The sequence below is a fragment of the Colius striatus genome, chromosome 1 (genome assembly GCF_028858725.1).
Source record: "Colius striatus isolate bColStr4 chromosome 1, bColStr4.1.hap1, whole genome shotgun sequence".
Classification (NCBI taxonomy): Eukaryota; Metazoa; Chordata; class Aves; order Coliiformes; family Coliidae; genus Colius; species Colius striatus.
Window position 1 is genome coordinate 146,249,508 of NC_084759.1, and position 13,757 is coordinate 146,263,264.

General features: G+C 41.7%; 1 protein-coding gene across 3 annotated transcripts in view; it reads left to right on the plus strand.

Moving 5' to 3' along the window:
- The first annotated feature begins 3,713 nt into the window (after positions 1-3,713).
- BRAF (B-Raf proto-oncogene, serine/threonine kinase) overlaps positions 3,714-13,757 on the plus strand; it is an 85,147-nt gene continuing 75,103 nt past the window's right edge. For all 3 annotated transcript variants that reach the window (XM_062010915.1, XM_062010906.1, XM_062010925.1), the window contains exon 1: positions 3,714-4,020. In XM_062010915.1, the coding sequence (XP_061866899.1) occupies positions 3,877-4,020 (144 nt within the window). In that variant the 5' untranslated portion in view covers positions 3,714-3,876. The remainder of the gene's footprint in view (positions 4,021-13,757) is intronic.

A 13,757-nucleotide genomic window follows, 5' to 3' on the forward strand; every position in this document is an offset into this window, starting at 1 on the left:
CAAATCATATTTTTTTACTAAGAAACTGGAAGGCTGGGATTTGTTTGAGGTACTGTCTTCTATTGAAAGAATATAATAAATTAGACCAATGTTAGGTTTAATCTAGTATCTCTCTTGGACATTTTTGTTTTGGAGCATCTTATTAAGATCATTTTTTGGGGAGAGGAAAAGATAAAGACTTGTTCAAATGCTGGCAATGAGACAGCTGCAATCAGGTGGCCATATAGGGAGTTTTTTACTGACTCATTAAAACACTGTTCTCTGGAGTTCAGATGTTGATTAGATCAAACAAATATTCTAGTTGTTGGCAATCTATTTGAGGAGTTTTTTAATAGCTAGACTTGTTCCTTGATCTGAATTAAATGTATGGTTTTTTTAAATTCTTATAAGGACCAAACCCTAGCACATAACTAAAGAGTTTGATGGGAGGTGGCAGGTTTTGCATTTACAACTAGGCATTACCTGCTGCAATACCAGATAAACTGGCTGTGCTGCATTGTAGGAGTCAACCAGCCAGTGCCCTGAGTGGCCTACAGATTTGATAGCAGAAACTAGCCTTTCACACCTAGGTTATAAGTTTGACCCATGATAGAGAAAGCTAGTATCTGCAAAAGATGTTGACGGCATAAATAATTAGTATATAGGATTTCATATCACCAAAAACAGTTACAGCTGTTGACGACTTATCTTCCATCATCATGGATTAAACAGAGAGACCAGGGATGACACCACGTGAAGGAGTAGGAAATCCCGTTTCTCACTAGGTGTAGAATCCACAAACAAAAGGAAATTAGAACAAGAACTGTGGATTTCTGTCTCCTTCCTACACAACTATCTTGTAAAATAGTACTCTGTTCTTCATTTCAAGTGGAACACTGGCCTTTTTTAATCTCGTGTATTTCAGGCAACTCTGCAGTGCTCCCACTTTTGGTCATCAATTGTCATATTAAAGTTTAGAACTGCAACCCTTCAGGAGATACATCAAATGCAGTGAGAAAATATTGCAAATATATTTAGGAGATGGAAGGGTGACCTCATTAATGTTTACAAATACATAAAGGGCAGGTGTCAGGAGGATGGAGCCAGGCTCTTCTCAATGATGTCCAGCGATAGGACAAGGGGCAATGGGTATTAGCTGGAACATAAGAGGTTCCAAAGAAATACAAGAAAGAATTTCTTCACTGTGAGGGTGAGGAAGCACTGGAACAAGCTGCCCAGGTGGGTTGTTGAGTCTCCTTCTCTGGGGACACTCAAAACCCACCTGGACAAGTTCCTGTGTGACCTACTCTAGGTGGTCCTGGTCTGGCAGGGGGGTTGGATTAGATGATCTTTTGAGGTCCCTTCCAACCCTTAAGATTCTGTGATTCTGTGATTTTATGTGAATGCAAATCTTCTAAAAAAATCAGAAGCTTGGGAACAAAGGCAGGCAAGATTACTAAAGGCATTGGGAAAGCTATTACAAGTTACAAATTGATAGTAATCTACTCATTCTACTGCTAGAGTTACACCCCAAACATAATTGCTTGGGAATAAAACAAAGGGTACGTCTATGTTCTGTGCATTGAGAGTAAATTATCTCTTGGTATAAATTTAATTGAAACAAATGGACTTGCTGTTAGTTAACCCATATTACTCTATCTGCTTTTCCACAACAGTCTGTGTGCTGGGAGAGACATCTCATATTACCTCTGCTGCTTTTTCCTTCAAAGACCAGAGAAATTTGTCCCAGCATTTAGCCCTCAGTATGTGTGTTACTTTCCAAAGTCTGTGCACATTTTTCGCTACTATTGCACATTCTCAACACGTAGCAGGAATTGCTGATAATTATCCTCTTCATTAATGTGGCTATCAGAGAGAAGTTTCTAAACTTGGTGAGCAGCTTAGTTTGTACATTTGTTTCTTGTGTATTTGTGCAGCCTTTTTGTTGACTGCACTGCAGGCCACCAGTTGTAGGAAAATTTAGACTCTTATCTTAGGAAAGTGTAGCCTGTCAGATAATCAATTAAAATCCATTAAATATTAACTGGATTCTTTTGCTTATTTCTCATTTGCGTTCATCAGCTCTTTAATATTGTGTAGCTCTCTACAGGAAAGACCCTCAGCTAAATTCATACCCAAAGTTCCTTCCCTCTGTACCACAAAGTCTGGTATTCCTGATGCCATTGTCTTTTTGTTGTGTCCATACAGTAAATTCAAGTTGCATTTATTTACCAGTTACAGCACTGCCAGTATCAAACTAAATGCTTTTACACACTAATGGCCCCACTGTGAAAGCTGAAATATAAACCTCAAATCCATCATCAGGATTATTACATTAAGAGGTTGTATGGTTACATATTCACAAATGAAGTGAAAAAAAGATAAGAATGTTAGCGCTTGTATGTTTCTACCATAAAATGTATCAGGTTGTGACAGAACAGCCTTCACCTTCCCTGAAATCCTGCTGCTGTCCTAACACATCAGCTTTTCTTTGCAATGAATTAAAACACTAGTACCTAACTGGTATTTATCATAAAGACCTTTTCAGCAAGAAAACAACTTAAACCACCCAATTTAGCAAATGCTTTATGCGTAACAAGCAGCATTTCAATGTGTGTGGCCTACAGGGACACCACACTGGGCATTTTTTTACTTTAAACGGGAGCACTCTGCCTGTTTGGGGGAAGATGGCTGTGGGCACTGGAGACAAGGAGGAAGTAAATTTTTAGGGGGCAGCAGTGGCTGAGGGCTCCAACTCCTCGTTTCTGAGCTGGAGGGAGCGGTGTTTCCCAGCCTGGTTCTCACATCATTCACTTTTTCTCCCCTAGTAAGACAGGCTGTTGGGGAAGGTGGTGTGTATCCTGTCATGTGAACAAGGTGCAGACGGGACGGATGCCTGTGTGTGGACACAGATCTGCTGCAAGATCTCCAGATTAGACAAAACTGGCCACAGGGTGAGAAATAGAAGGAAGAGGTCTCGATTTCTGCCAAGCTCATGACCAGACCCTTCCCTCTTCTGAAGCACTGTATGTAAGCAAAGCACCAGGCTGTCGCAGCTGAAGGTCTGAATGCCATCAATGGGAACAATGTTTTATCAACTCCAGCGATCAGTTATTTTAGTGGTAACGAGAGTTAAGTGCAACATTTTCGGGGGAAAATGCCATTTTTTGAAGTATCTCTGTCATCGCCACGTGTTACATGTTCAGAGAGATACACCTCAAGAGCCACAACGCTACAGATTGTCAAACGGTGTCAGAGCGGGCGAGGGCCTGGCAGCCCCTCTCCTGCCTTGCCTAGCCGCCGCTCGCTCCGCACGCACTGCCGTTCCAGCAGACGGTTAACTCAAGCACTAGGTTAAGATCCCATTTGTTTCTCATTTCCATCCCGCCGGTACCTCAGTCTTGGCTTTATTCCGCGGGGTTTCTTTCCCGTGCTGTCTCGGCCACGGCCGGCCAGCGGCGGGCTCCCTGGCCCTAGGTGTTCGCCCAGAAGCCGGCGCGCCAGGGCCGGGGCGGGTGCCGGGAGCGTGACCGGGAGCGTGACCGGGAGCGGCCCCGCGGGGGCGCTGCGGCGCGGAGGGGGGGGCGTGGCCACGGCGCGGGGGCGTGGCCCGAGCCCACGTGGGTTTGAGTTCCCAGGGCGACGGGTGGTCGCGCCGTGACGTCAGGGTGTTTCCCGGTGACGTCATGCTGCCCATGCGCAGTGGTCGCGGCGGCGATTCTGGGTGACGTCACGGGCCGGGCGTGACGTGCCGGTGGCGCGGGCCGCTGGGAGCTGGCCGGGATCTGCGCTCGCCCCCCCCTCCCCCTTCCCACTACGGGTCGCGGCTGGGGGCGTCCCGGCGGCGGGGACGCGGCTCCCCCCTCCCCCTACCTCGCCCCAGCGCTTCGATCCAAGATGGCGGCGCTGAGCAGCGGCAGCAGCGCGGAGGGGGCCTCGCTCTTCAACGGGGACATGGAGCCCGAGCCGCCGCCGCCCGCGGTCGGCGCCTGCTACGCGGGGGGCAGCGGCGGCAGCGGTGACCCGGCCATCCCAGAGGAGGTGAGGCTACCTGGCAGTCGTGGCGGCCCCCGCCACCGATCGCACCCCCGCCCCCTCCGGCCGGCTCGCACCTGGGGGCCGCCGGCGGGCCCAGCCGGGGCGGCGGCGCGGGGCTCGGAGGGGCAAGATGAGGCGCGGGGCGAGCGGCGGCGGGTGGGGATCCCCGCTCCGGGGAGGGCCCCGGCCGCCGCCGGTGATGCAGTGCTGGAGCAGGGAAGCTCCGCACCTCGCCGCGGCCTCGCTCCCGCCGCCGTGCACCCGGCGATGCCCGCAGCAGCGCCCGCGGCCCGGGCCCGCTCGGTCCCGGGGGCGACCCGTGGCGCCGTGAGGAGGCGGCGCGCCTGAGCCCGCCGGGCTGTGGGCCGGGGCTTCCCCCGCCGCGCTGCGACGCGCTTCGGCCTGGGAAAGGTGGCGGTCACAGTCTGCGTTCGGACAAGCCCCGCGGCGTGCCCCAGCTGTCACGCTTGTTGTTACCTGGCGGCTTGGGCCGACAGAGCTTTTGTGTGGGAGCTCGCCAGCCGGTTTCCCCCAAACACTCAAAATATGTTTTACAAACGGGGCTGGGTACGGTTCCTTTGGTGGTTGTTGGCCTGGGTCACCGTTTCTCCACTGAAGAGTCTGAGGAAACATTAACGGGCAGGGCAGTGTGCCGACATTGAGAGTGTGGGGCCTCTCACTGCATGGTGTCTCTCTTGCATACTTCCTGTGTTTTGGGGCATGTTACTTAACTTCCCAATCCCACAGAGAGTGAGTGGCACTACCTGTTTTACTAGCGTTAAAGTGTAAGTTGCTCATGCTTCTGAAACATTTTCAGAAGGTGGAATAAAATGTGCTTTAACAACACAAAGTATTTTGTAGATTTCAATACTGTAGGCATCGAAGGCAAAGTGAATTGCCAAATGTCATGCGTTAAGTCTATCCAGGAGGTAAATACAGATGCCAGAAGCTCAGCTTTCTTGTTCTGAGCACTGGTTGCTGAAGATTATTTCAGCTCAGCTTTCCTGAGCATGGCTATATAATCAGTACAGGACCTTTGATATAGAACCCTTTGAGATGGTGTCCTGAGCCTACCAGGTCATTGAGCTTCCAGCAGGCAGAACGAGCTTGCTTTGTTCATCAGCTCACAGAGGGGTCCAGTTTGACTGGACAGCTCACCACAGAAGACTGTCTATCCATTTTATTTGTTAATAGCATAGTGGATTATAGAGAAATTAATGAGTTGAGAAGTTTGACAAGTACTGGAGCTCATGCTGGGTAGAGGGACAGAAAAGAAAAATAGGGAAGGAGGTTGCCTCCATCAAGAGGGGAGATTGATTCCCTCATCTCGGGAAGCTACCAGCTTACTTTCTGAAAGCGAGAAAAACAGTGTACATGTATTTTACACCTAACCAGTGGGGTGATTAAGTGCTTTGAGTAAGGCAAGTCCCATCTTAACTTTCCTGAGTAAGGAGAAACTCTCAACTGGGTGAGAAACCTAAATACGTAAAAAGCAGGGTTGAACGTGCCTTATTTCAGCAGCAAAATGAGGCTGAGGAACTGCTTGCTGAATTTTATTGCCCAGATTGTGCTGGTGCAGCTGTACATGGAACTAAATTTCACAGTTATTTCTGCCATTAAAAAAAAACCCAAAATCTCTGTGGAATGATTTCAATTACTAGTTTATATTGTGGCCCTGGAAACAGTAATACCAATACAGCTGAGTTGGGTAAACAAACTGCAATGCAAGAGAAAGATGAAGGGAAAGCAGTGGCAGGAAACAGGATTTTTTTTTTAAATCAAATTTTATTCCAAGGTGGGTGTTTGTGAAACTGCTGTAAGTCACTTGAACTTCAAAAACGTTTTAGCCTATGTCAGTTGTTAGTTTTGCCTCCAATTGCTGAGTTATGTACGTAGCCTCTTCTCCCCCTGCCCTGAATATCTTGCATGAGAGGGAGAGAAGAATCTGGTATCTGGAACACTTGCCAACCAGAGGAGTTGGTACATTGCAAGTATGGGTGGGTATATTCAAGGTTAGGAAGCGTGTGGGATATTCTGGTATTGTTTATAAGCAGACTTGTCATGCTTTGGAAATAGTAAAGCACGCAGGTCTAAGGCAGAGTTGCTGGTACAATTTTCATTTTCTGATGTGGTTTTGTTCTTTAGTTAGCTCGTTCTTCCTCAAGTCATAAGTAATTACATTTTGTTTACAGTGTAAGCACACCTATTACTTCGTGTAAACCTGTGCTTTTAATAAAAAGTTCAAGACCAAAAAAAAAATGCTGATGCAGTTAAAATGGAAACTATCCTTAATACTAAAACAAACCAACCTTAAGTGTAATGCAAATTCAACGTGACCTAAGTCACAAAAATACTGAAGTTCTTCTAATTGATTCATGGCTGTAATGCAAGTTCTACTATTTTGTTTCATTCCTTCGAGACAAGATAGATGTAAGCTTTAAAAGTAACCTTGCTGTGGAAGGAGCATAACCTCACTTATTTTGAGGAAGTACCTGGAAAGGGTTTAATTCCCTATAATCTTTTGGGAACTTCTGTCCTGATTTCTATACAGCCTTTTGTTTTAAAAGGACAGACGAGAATCTCTGACAGACCTTGAAGTACTCTTACGATCTGTAAGTTGGAGCCCTCTGATAGAGGTGTTCTGTATCAAGATCATCAGGTGCTTCTGTGTTGGTTAAAACTACATCAAGCTCTCTCGCAAATTCAAAGGTCAGCTCATAGACAGCTTTTAATCAAGTGGTGAATTTAGTTCTTCAGAAGTTGCCTCAGTAGCCTAACTGCTGATACTGAAAATCTTCTAATAATAAAGTCATTACATAAGACTGTAATAATTGCTAAAGTGGGGGTTTTTTTCTCTGTGTTACAATTCAAGAGCAGTAACAGTAGCTGCACTTGCAGTCATATAGTACCTTTAGAAGGTAGGTACTTCTTGGAGGCATAAAGATTTGAGAAGGGTAGGCGAAAGTGAATTTAACAGCAATTTTCCTCCTCCACTCACTGTTGAGTTGCTGATGTTAGGAGGCCTAGGATGAGTGCTGATGTCCAGAGGCACGTAGGTTGGCTTCTTCCCCAGGATGAATTCTTGGGACAAGAAATTGTTTGGATGGAAGGTTTTCAGAGTATTACAGGGTTGTTGATATAGTAAGGAGTGTGTGACAGCTGGGAGGAAAAGCTCTGTTCATGTTGCTAGAGATTATTTACACCAATATTAAATAATTCAAATGGGATTTTCTGTACTTGGAGCTTTGTGCCCTGGACTGCTCTTTGGAAGAGAAAAATTACTTTGAAGGTTGAGAAGCGAGGGCCTGAGTTGTCGGACAGCCAGTCACTTTCTAGGAGGCAATGCTGGAATTTGTCCTGCATGAATATTTGTTATATATTTAGAAACCTTAATCTTATAAAACAGATTTAAGAAGAAGAATAAAATGCGTACAATGAAAAGATGCCTCTAACCTTATAAAACGAAGTAAGTGATGTGGGTTCTCATAAAGTAACATAGCTACACCAAGAAAAAACTGGGGTTGCTTTTGTTGCACTAAAATTTAGGGAACTTATTGTGCTGGGAATTAGAATAACTTCCAAGTTTCTGTTTCTCTGAAGAGTTTACCATTAAATGTGCTACTTATTTGGAAAGTTGAAACAATGTAAGCATATTTTTTCTTATTTCATTGCTTTTGTAGTTTTGGGAGTATGGTTTATGCTGAATTTCGATGATGTTTCATTGCATTTGTGTTCAGTGATTGAGATAGCTGTGTATTCTGTGAATTACATCGTATTTAATTGGGAGAAGTTGAACTTTAGCTACAAGATGTTTCATATCCAGCTAATATTCTACAGGAGAATATCTCAAAGGATAAACAAAATAGTTCTTTTGTTTTGCACAGCAGAGGAAAGACCTTAGCTGTCTGACTGGGGGTTGCATCTTCAAGAAATACATGGTCTAGCAGGGGGGAATCTAGAGCAGAATAATAGGGTTCTGAAGTCTAGAAGATCAGAGCTTTGCGAAAAGACTGAAAAATATGAGATTAAAAAAGAAATGGAAATTGTCAAATCTGATGCAAAGAATGTAAATAACTTGTTCTCAAGGCTTGTGGCAATTACTACCAATAGTAGCAAGTTTAAATGGTAAAAGGAGATAGCTCCATGTTACTGTTAGATGTTTTTCTTCATGGCTAAGGATAGTAAAGTGTTTAAAAATAGACTCCTTATTTATAAAATGTTCATTAATAGACTCCATCACCTTCATGAGCAAGCATATGTGAGAACTGATGGGAGGAGGTTGATCCAGGTGAGAAAAGACAAATCACTTTGGTAACCTTTCGTCCTTTTCCATAGGCTTTTTATGATTTATTTGTGACGAGGTATACTGAACATTAGAACACAGCCTTGAAACACTTGTGTTTCGTGGAGACAGTAAAGAGATTTCTGTTCATGATGTTTTTCCCAGAAGGCAATAGGATTAACAGCTCTGTCTTGTGATGGTTTGCTTAATTACATAAAACTTGATAAATAGAGTAGTAGCTTCTGAAAAGTTTTGATGTCTGAGGAGGCTTGTTCCTTTTCTCTGGATGTCTGGAAACTGGTTGTGTACAAAGTGTTTGGTACTGATTTTATTGTTAATATGTGTTGTTACATAAGCGACTAATGCTATTCTCATTTGTATTTTGTTATAGTTGTTAAACTCAAAGACCTCTTATTTTTAAAGCTGTTCTAATAATATCCTTCTTGACACTTGTTTAGCTAGGAAAGGCAATTCTTTTGTTGCATGCAGTTAAAAATACGGTAGACCAAATAAGATACCTTTTGATAGTAGCGATTTTCTAAACTAAAAAACCCACCTTGATTTCCTTAAAGCAGCAACATCCTATTCTATTTTGTTATTTTGTAACAAATCTTTAGTTCAGTTGTATTGATTGGTATATCTATATAAAATCTGACTGCATTAAATATTTGGGAGAGTATTTCAATTAGAAGGAAATATAATTTTATTTGTGCTTCCAAGGGAAACAAAAGATTTCAAATGATCTTGAAATTACTAATTCTGTTCCAATTCAACCTTACATAGAAGCTGCTTCAGGTTTAACAGTTTCTTTGGTGACGCTTTTTTCATAGGTGTCTTATTTTCAGTTTGAAACACTCATTTTTGAAGGGTGGTGTAATTTACAAAATAGTAGAAATGCTCTGTCATAACTATAGTCCCTAACAAATGAGACTGCTCCCTGTCACCACAGTCTCACTGAAGTCAGTCAAATGGTGCTTTGCAACCCAGAGCAGGAGGTTTTCTTGTTCCCTATGACTGTGTCGAGCTGCTCAGACCAATCTGTTCCCTTGTGCCAAATAAGTATCCTGTAGGTCCATCCTTAAGTTGATTCAACCCAGTAACACCAAAGAATATTGGCATTGCTTTTGCTGGGTTTATTTTCTGCAAGCTTGGTGAACTTAATCGCCTCAATGTGGTACCCAATGAGCTCCAAAACTCGTGTGAGGTAGGAGACAAAAGGAATGTTGTTAGAGGGAGTAGCTTGGTGCTTTTGGTTCTTCCCTTCCCCGCCCTCTCCCCCTTAATTTTCTTTTCTCTTTAAGGTCATCTTTGTCCCATGAAACTCCACTGGCCTTAATTTTTTTTATATTTGAATGAGAAGTCTTGTTCAACTTAGGCTCCTTAGCTGGACCTGCCAGCTTTAGGTCCTGACACGTTAGATCTTTTTGATCTTGAGCTTCCCATGCTAGGCTGTAACAACCTTAGTCTCTCTGGATCACTTCTGAGCTTACCTTTCACAGAAATACAGTTACATGCTATAGTTTTACCAGTGTGCCGGTCAAGATCCTCTATGAGCTCTATAGTTTTACCAGTGATGTCAAGATCTTCTATGAGCTTCTTGTATAGTGCATGTATTTTTCCAACAGCTTTGAGCATGTGAGAATTCTAGTTTATTGAGGTGTGAGATGTTTTTTGTAATTTTCAACTGTTCACACATCTGTGTGCATGAACTGCTCATGCAGTATACAGAAGTCAGTATGCAATATAGGTGTTTGCTTGCTCCAGCTTTTTTATTGCACTTGCTCTTGAATTTTTTACATTGTACAATGGAATCCTCCCAATTTTTCCTCCTGTGCACAGCTTCTTTCCAAAACGATGAAATATGTATTTATGCAACTGATTTCCTCTTCTGTGGCCACTGCTAAATAAGGCTGCTTGTTGCAGAATTGCATGCCTTCCCTTTTTTTTTTTTCTGTTTAGACCCTTTGCTGCTGCTTCTTACTCCACCTTTTTAGCATTTGTATGTTTTGGAGGAGCAGCAACAGTGTCTTTCTTTATTCTGTTTCTGATGACACTTTATGAATGTGGACCCTAGCAAAAATGAGTGAGACAGACAAAGGTCTAGTTTTAAGCCGTTCCATTGTCTGAAGGTGCTGTTGGTTCAGGAAGGAATTTTTAGGCAGCAGCGCTGCCAGCTGTCATCCCACCAGGGCACTCCCTGACCAACATGAACATTAAAGATCATAAAACAGAAGCTGTGCTCCTTTTTCAATAGAGCTGCTCATGCAGTGCAGGTGTAGTGCTCAGTATCAAATCAAATGTCCACACTGTTGGTACTGATTTCAGGAGACCATAGGAGTGTGTTTGGGCTTTTATTTTTCTAAGGTTCTGATCAAGTGAAATATTTTTGTGAGTTCTCCCACTATGCCCACACAGAATTTATTAAGAAGAAAAAATTCAATTTGTACATGAAGGGTAGCAGCTTTCTTTAAAATCTTTCTTATAGGATGCAAGCAAATGAGGTTATTGATAAACAAAAGGTACTTAGTGTTTTAAAATGTGTTGCACAACTATGTGGCTAGGAATTTTGTTTTACTGCTAAAAGGAGGATACCAGCTCTAGTATCTTCATGTGTTTACATAGTGAGACCCCTTCAAACAGTATAGTCATTTGTAAAGCTGTTGTTAAATGCCCTCTTTAGTAAGTGCTTTTCAAATTAAGTTGTGTTGTATTCAGTCAGCTTTTTCTGACACTTGTAGTTTTTTTAAATTTCTTTTTTTTTTTAACTTTGTTTCAGTTCAGGGGATTGTTTTGAGGAGAGACATTTCTGAAGTCTGAGGAGCGGGTCTTTTTTTGTCTTTAGTACTAGTTGTCTGCTAGTCGTAGTATTTGAAAAGCACTATAAAATCAACATGAAATAAAATAGATCATTATGACTTTAAGAAGTTGGTAGTATCTGGATGTTTGAAACCGGATGGCTGTGTATTGGTGACTCAATCTTTGAACTGGTTTTGTAAATTTATTAATTAAATCTTAATAGGACAAATGTTCTCTCTAGTTTTAAGTAATGTAGATTTAAATGTGGGTCTTAAGCAGCATCTGCAGTATCTTTCAGAAAAGATATCTTTAAGCGGTCTCATAATTTTGCAAGAATACAATTTGTAAGTGCTAATGAACTCTCTTGTGACATGTTAAAGCTTCTGTACATAGTTGAAAAATGATGTAACTTTTTCCAGACTCTTAACTGAGTAGCTATAGCTTAAAAGTCTTGCAGCAGGTTTTCTGTAGTAAATAGTTCCACCATAGTTCCATCAGCCAAAGTTTGACTAAATCAAATGAAAATATCTTTTTCAGCAATTTCTTTGTTGGGGTGGTTTTTGTGTGGTCGGTTTGTTTCTTTTTTAGTTTTTCAAACTTAGGTGGTTGTTTTCAACATCCTTCCACAGTAGCTGCTGGTTTTGAGTTTGGATTTTTTTTTTTTTAATTCTCTTAAACTCTACAATGAGTGGCAAGGAGCCAATTCTGCCTTTTAAATTATTTAATTTTTCATGTTGGTACTAGGGTTACTAAGGCAGCGTGGTCTGCTGAGTAGAACACGGAATGCCATTTAGAAAAATGTGGTTTCTGTGGCAGTTTCTATTTGTGACTGTTTTCTGTGATTGAGAGAAAATTACTGGTGTTTTACAAACAAAAACTAAATTCATTTCCTCTGTTTCAGGTTTTGAGACCTGTTTGTGATAAAAAATGGGATACCTTATGTTTATTGGTTCACAACAAACAGAGTATATCTATGCTTGACTAACAGTTCCAACTGTCTCTTAACAATTTCTGACCAGCTGGTGGAAAACGCACACGTGGTGTACTGCTTTTAATTTAGTGGTGGAATATTGCAAAGTTTATCACATTTTGTGGGTTGATAACACAAACTTTTAAATGGGTGCTGATTGTCTTTTCTGGATAGTCTAATTAATTCTGTGCTCTGTCAAGAGGAGAGCAGAAAAAGTTCTGTAATTCAGCCAAGACTGAGTTTATTTGTTTTGTCATTTTAATTAATGTGACCTAAGCTGTGTAAGAGCTCTGCTCAACTAGCTTTTGCTTCGTATAGGCAATTATTGTAATTAGCTGGTTGACTGCTAGCTTTTCATCACAAATATGACTTGTCTTCAGCTTAAGGTGTGTGGTGTATGCTTGATAGTCTTTCACTACTGTATGGATTTATCATGTTGAGAGTCGGCGGTAGTTAATTCTCTAAAACAAAATTTAATTGTTAATAAGTTAGGAAATCTGGATTTCCCCTTTCCCTCCTTTTTTCTTAACAAACCCAACAATGTGACAGTCTAGGGAGAAGTTGTTAAATTCATAAATGTAAATACTGTGCATTTTATGAGAACTTGAACTGTGTGGGGTCCTCAGGACTACTGAAGTGAATAAAAGAGATTAGTAGTAATGCAACACAAAAGCCTCAAGGAATTTGGAATTAAAGATTACGTTAGATTTTAAAAAGCCATGAACTGGTGATTAATAATTTAAATTAAGGGTACAGATACCTCTTATTTTTCATACTTTGCTCTTCTACTGTGGTAAAAAACATTTGTCAGTTTTCGTTTTTGTAGTGTTTGGAAGCAAATTCTACTTCACAGCAAGCAGCAAAGATGGCAGGTGATGGAAAAAGTGGGTAAATGAAAGAGAATGTAAACTTAACCAGGAAGGCTGCTGCCGTCTAACTGTGGGCTGACGAGAGGAAAGGTGACTTTTTGCACCAGCTCAGGTGGTCACTGGGTCTTTTGCCAAGCTGTTTCAGCACACTAGGCTCGCAGAAAACTAACCTTGAAAAAGAGCACAATTTTCTGCTTGTTTAGCATACTGAAATGGTTCTGCGTGAGGTTTAAGCTCTGGAAAAAGAATGAGAAAGGGAGCAGGAGTAAATAGCCAAGGACAGTACAATAATTGCACCCACCTTTTATGTTGGTGACTTTGCTCTTACAGAGAAACTGTTTGGTTGTGTTGCAAGTGTAGACTTCATTGAACTTTATCATTTACAATTTATCCTTACTTTTTTTTTTTTTTTAATGAAACACAAGAAGTAAAGAATATTTGAAGTCTGGATTCTTTTTATTAAAGAGGAGACAACTTAAGGCAAAGATCTCAAAGACCAAAAGGCTATTTATTCTGTTATTAAGAGTAGAGCTGAATGATGAGCAATTCAGTTTGCATTTAGAAATATACAAAGGAAAATATTTATTAGTCTCAGTTGCAACTGATGGTTTGCAAATAAATGAGAGATTCAAGAATATTAAGTAAAAAACAAGTGTTAATAATACCAGGATTTTGTGTGGTAGAAATCATCTTGTAAAGAAAGCAAGTCTTTAAAGTCTGTATTGGATGTGTTAGTATTAGAATTACAGAGTTAGCCTTTTTTAGTAGTGTCTACGGCTAACTCGCTCCAAGATGATACTTGGGCACTTGAATGTCAACTTGG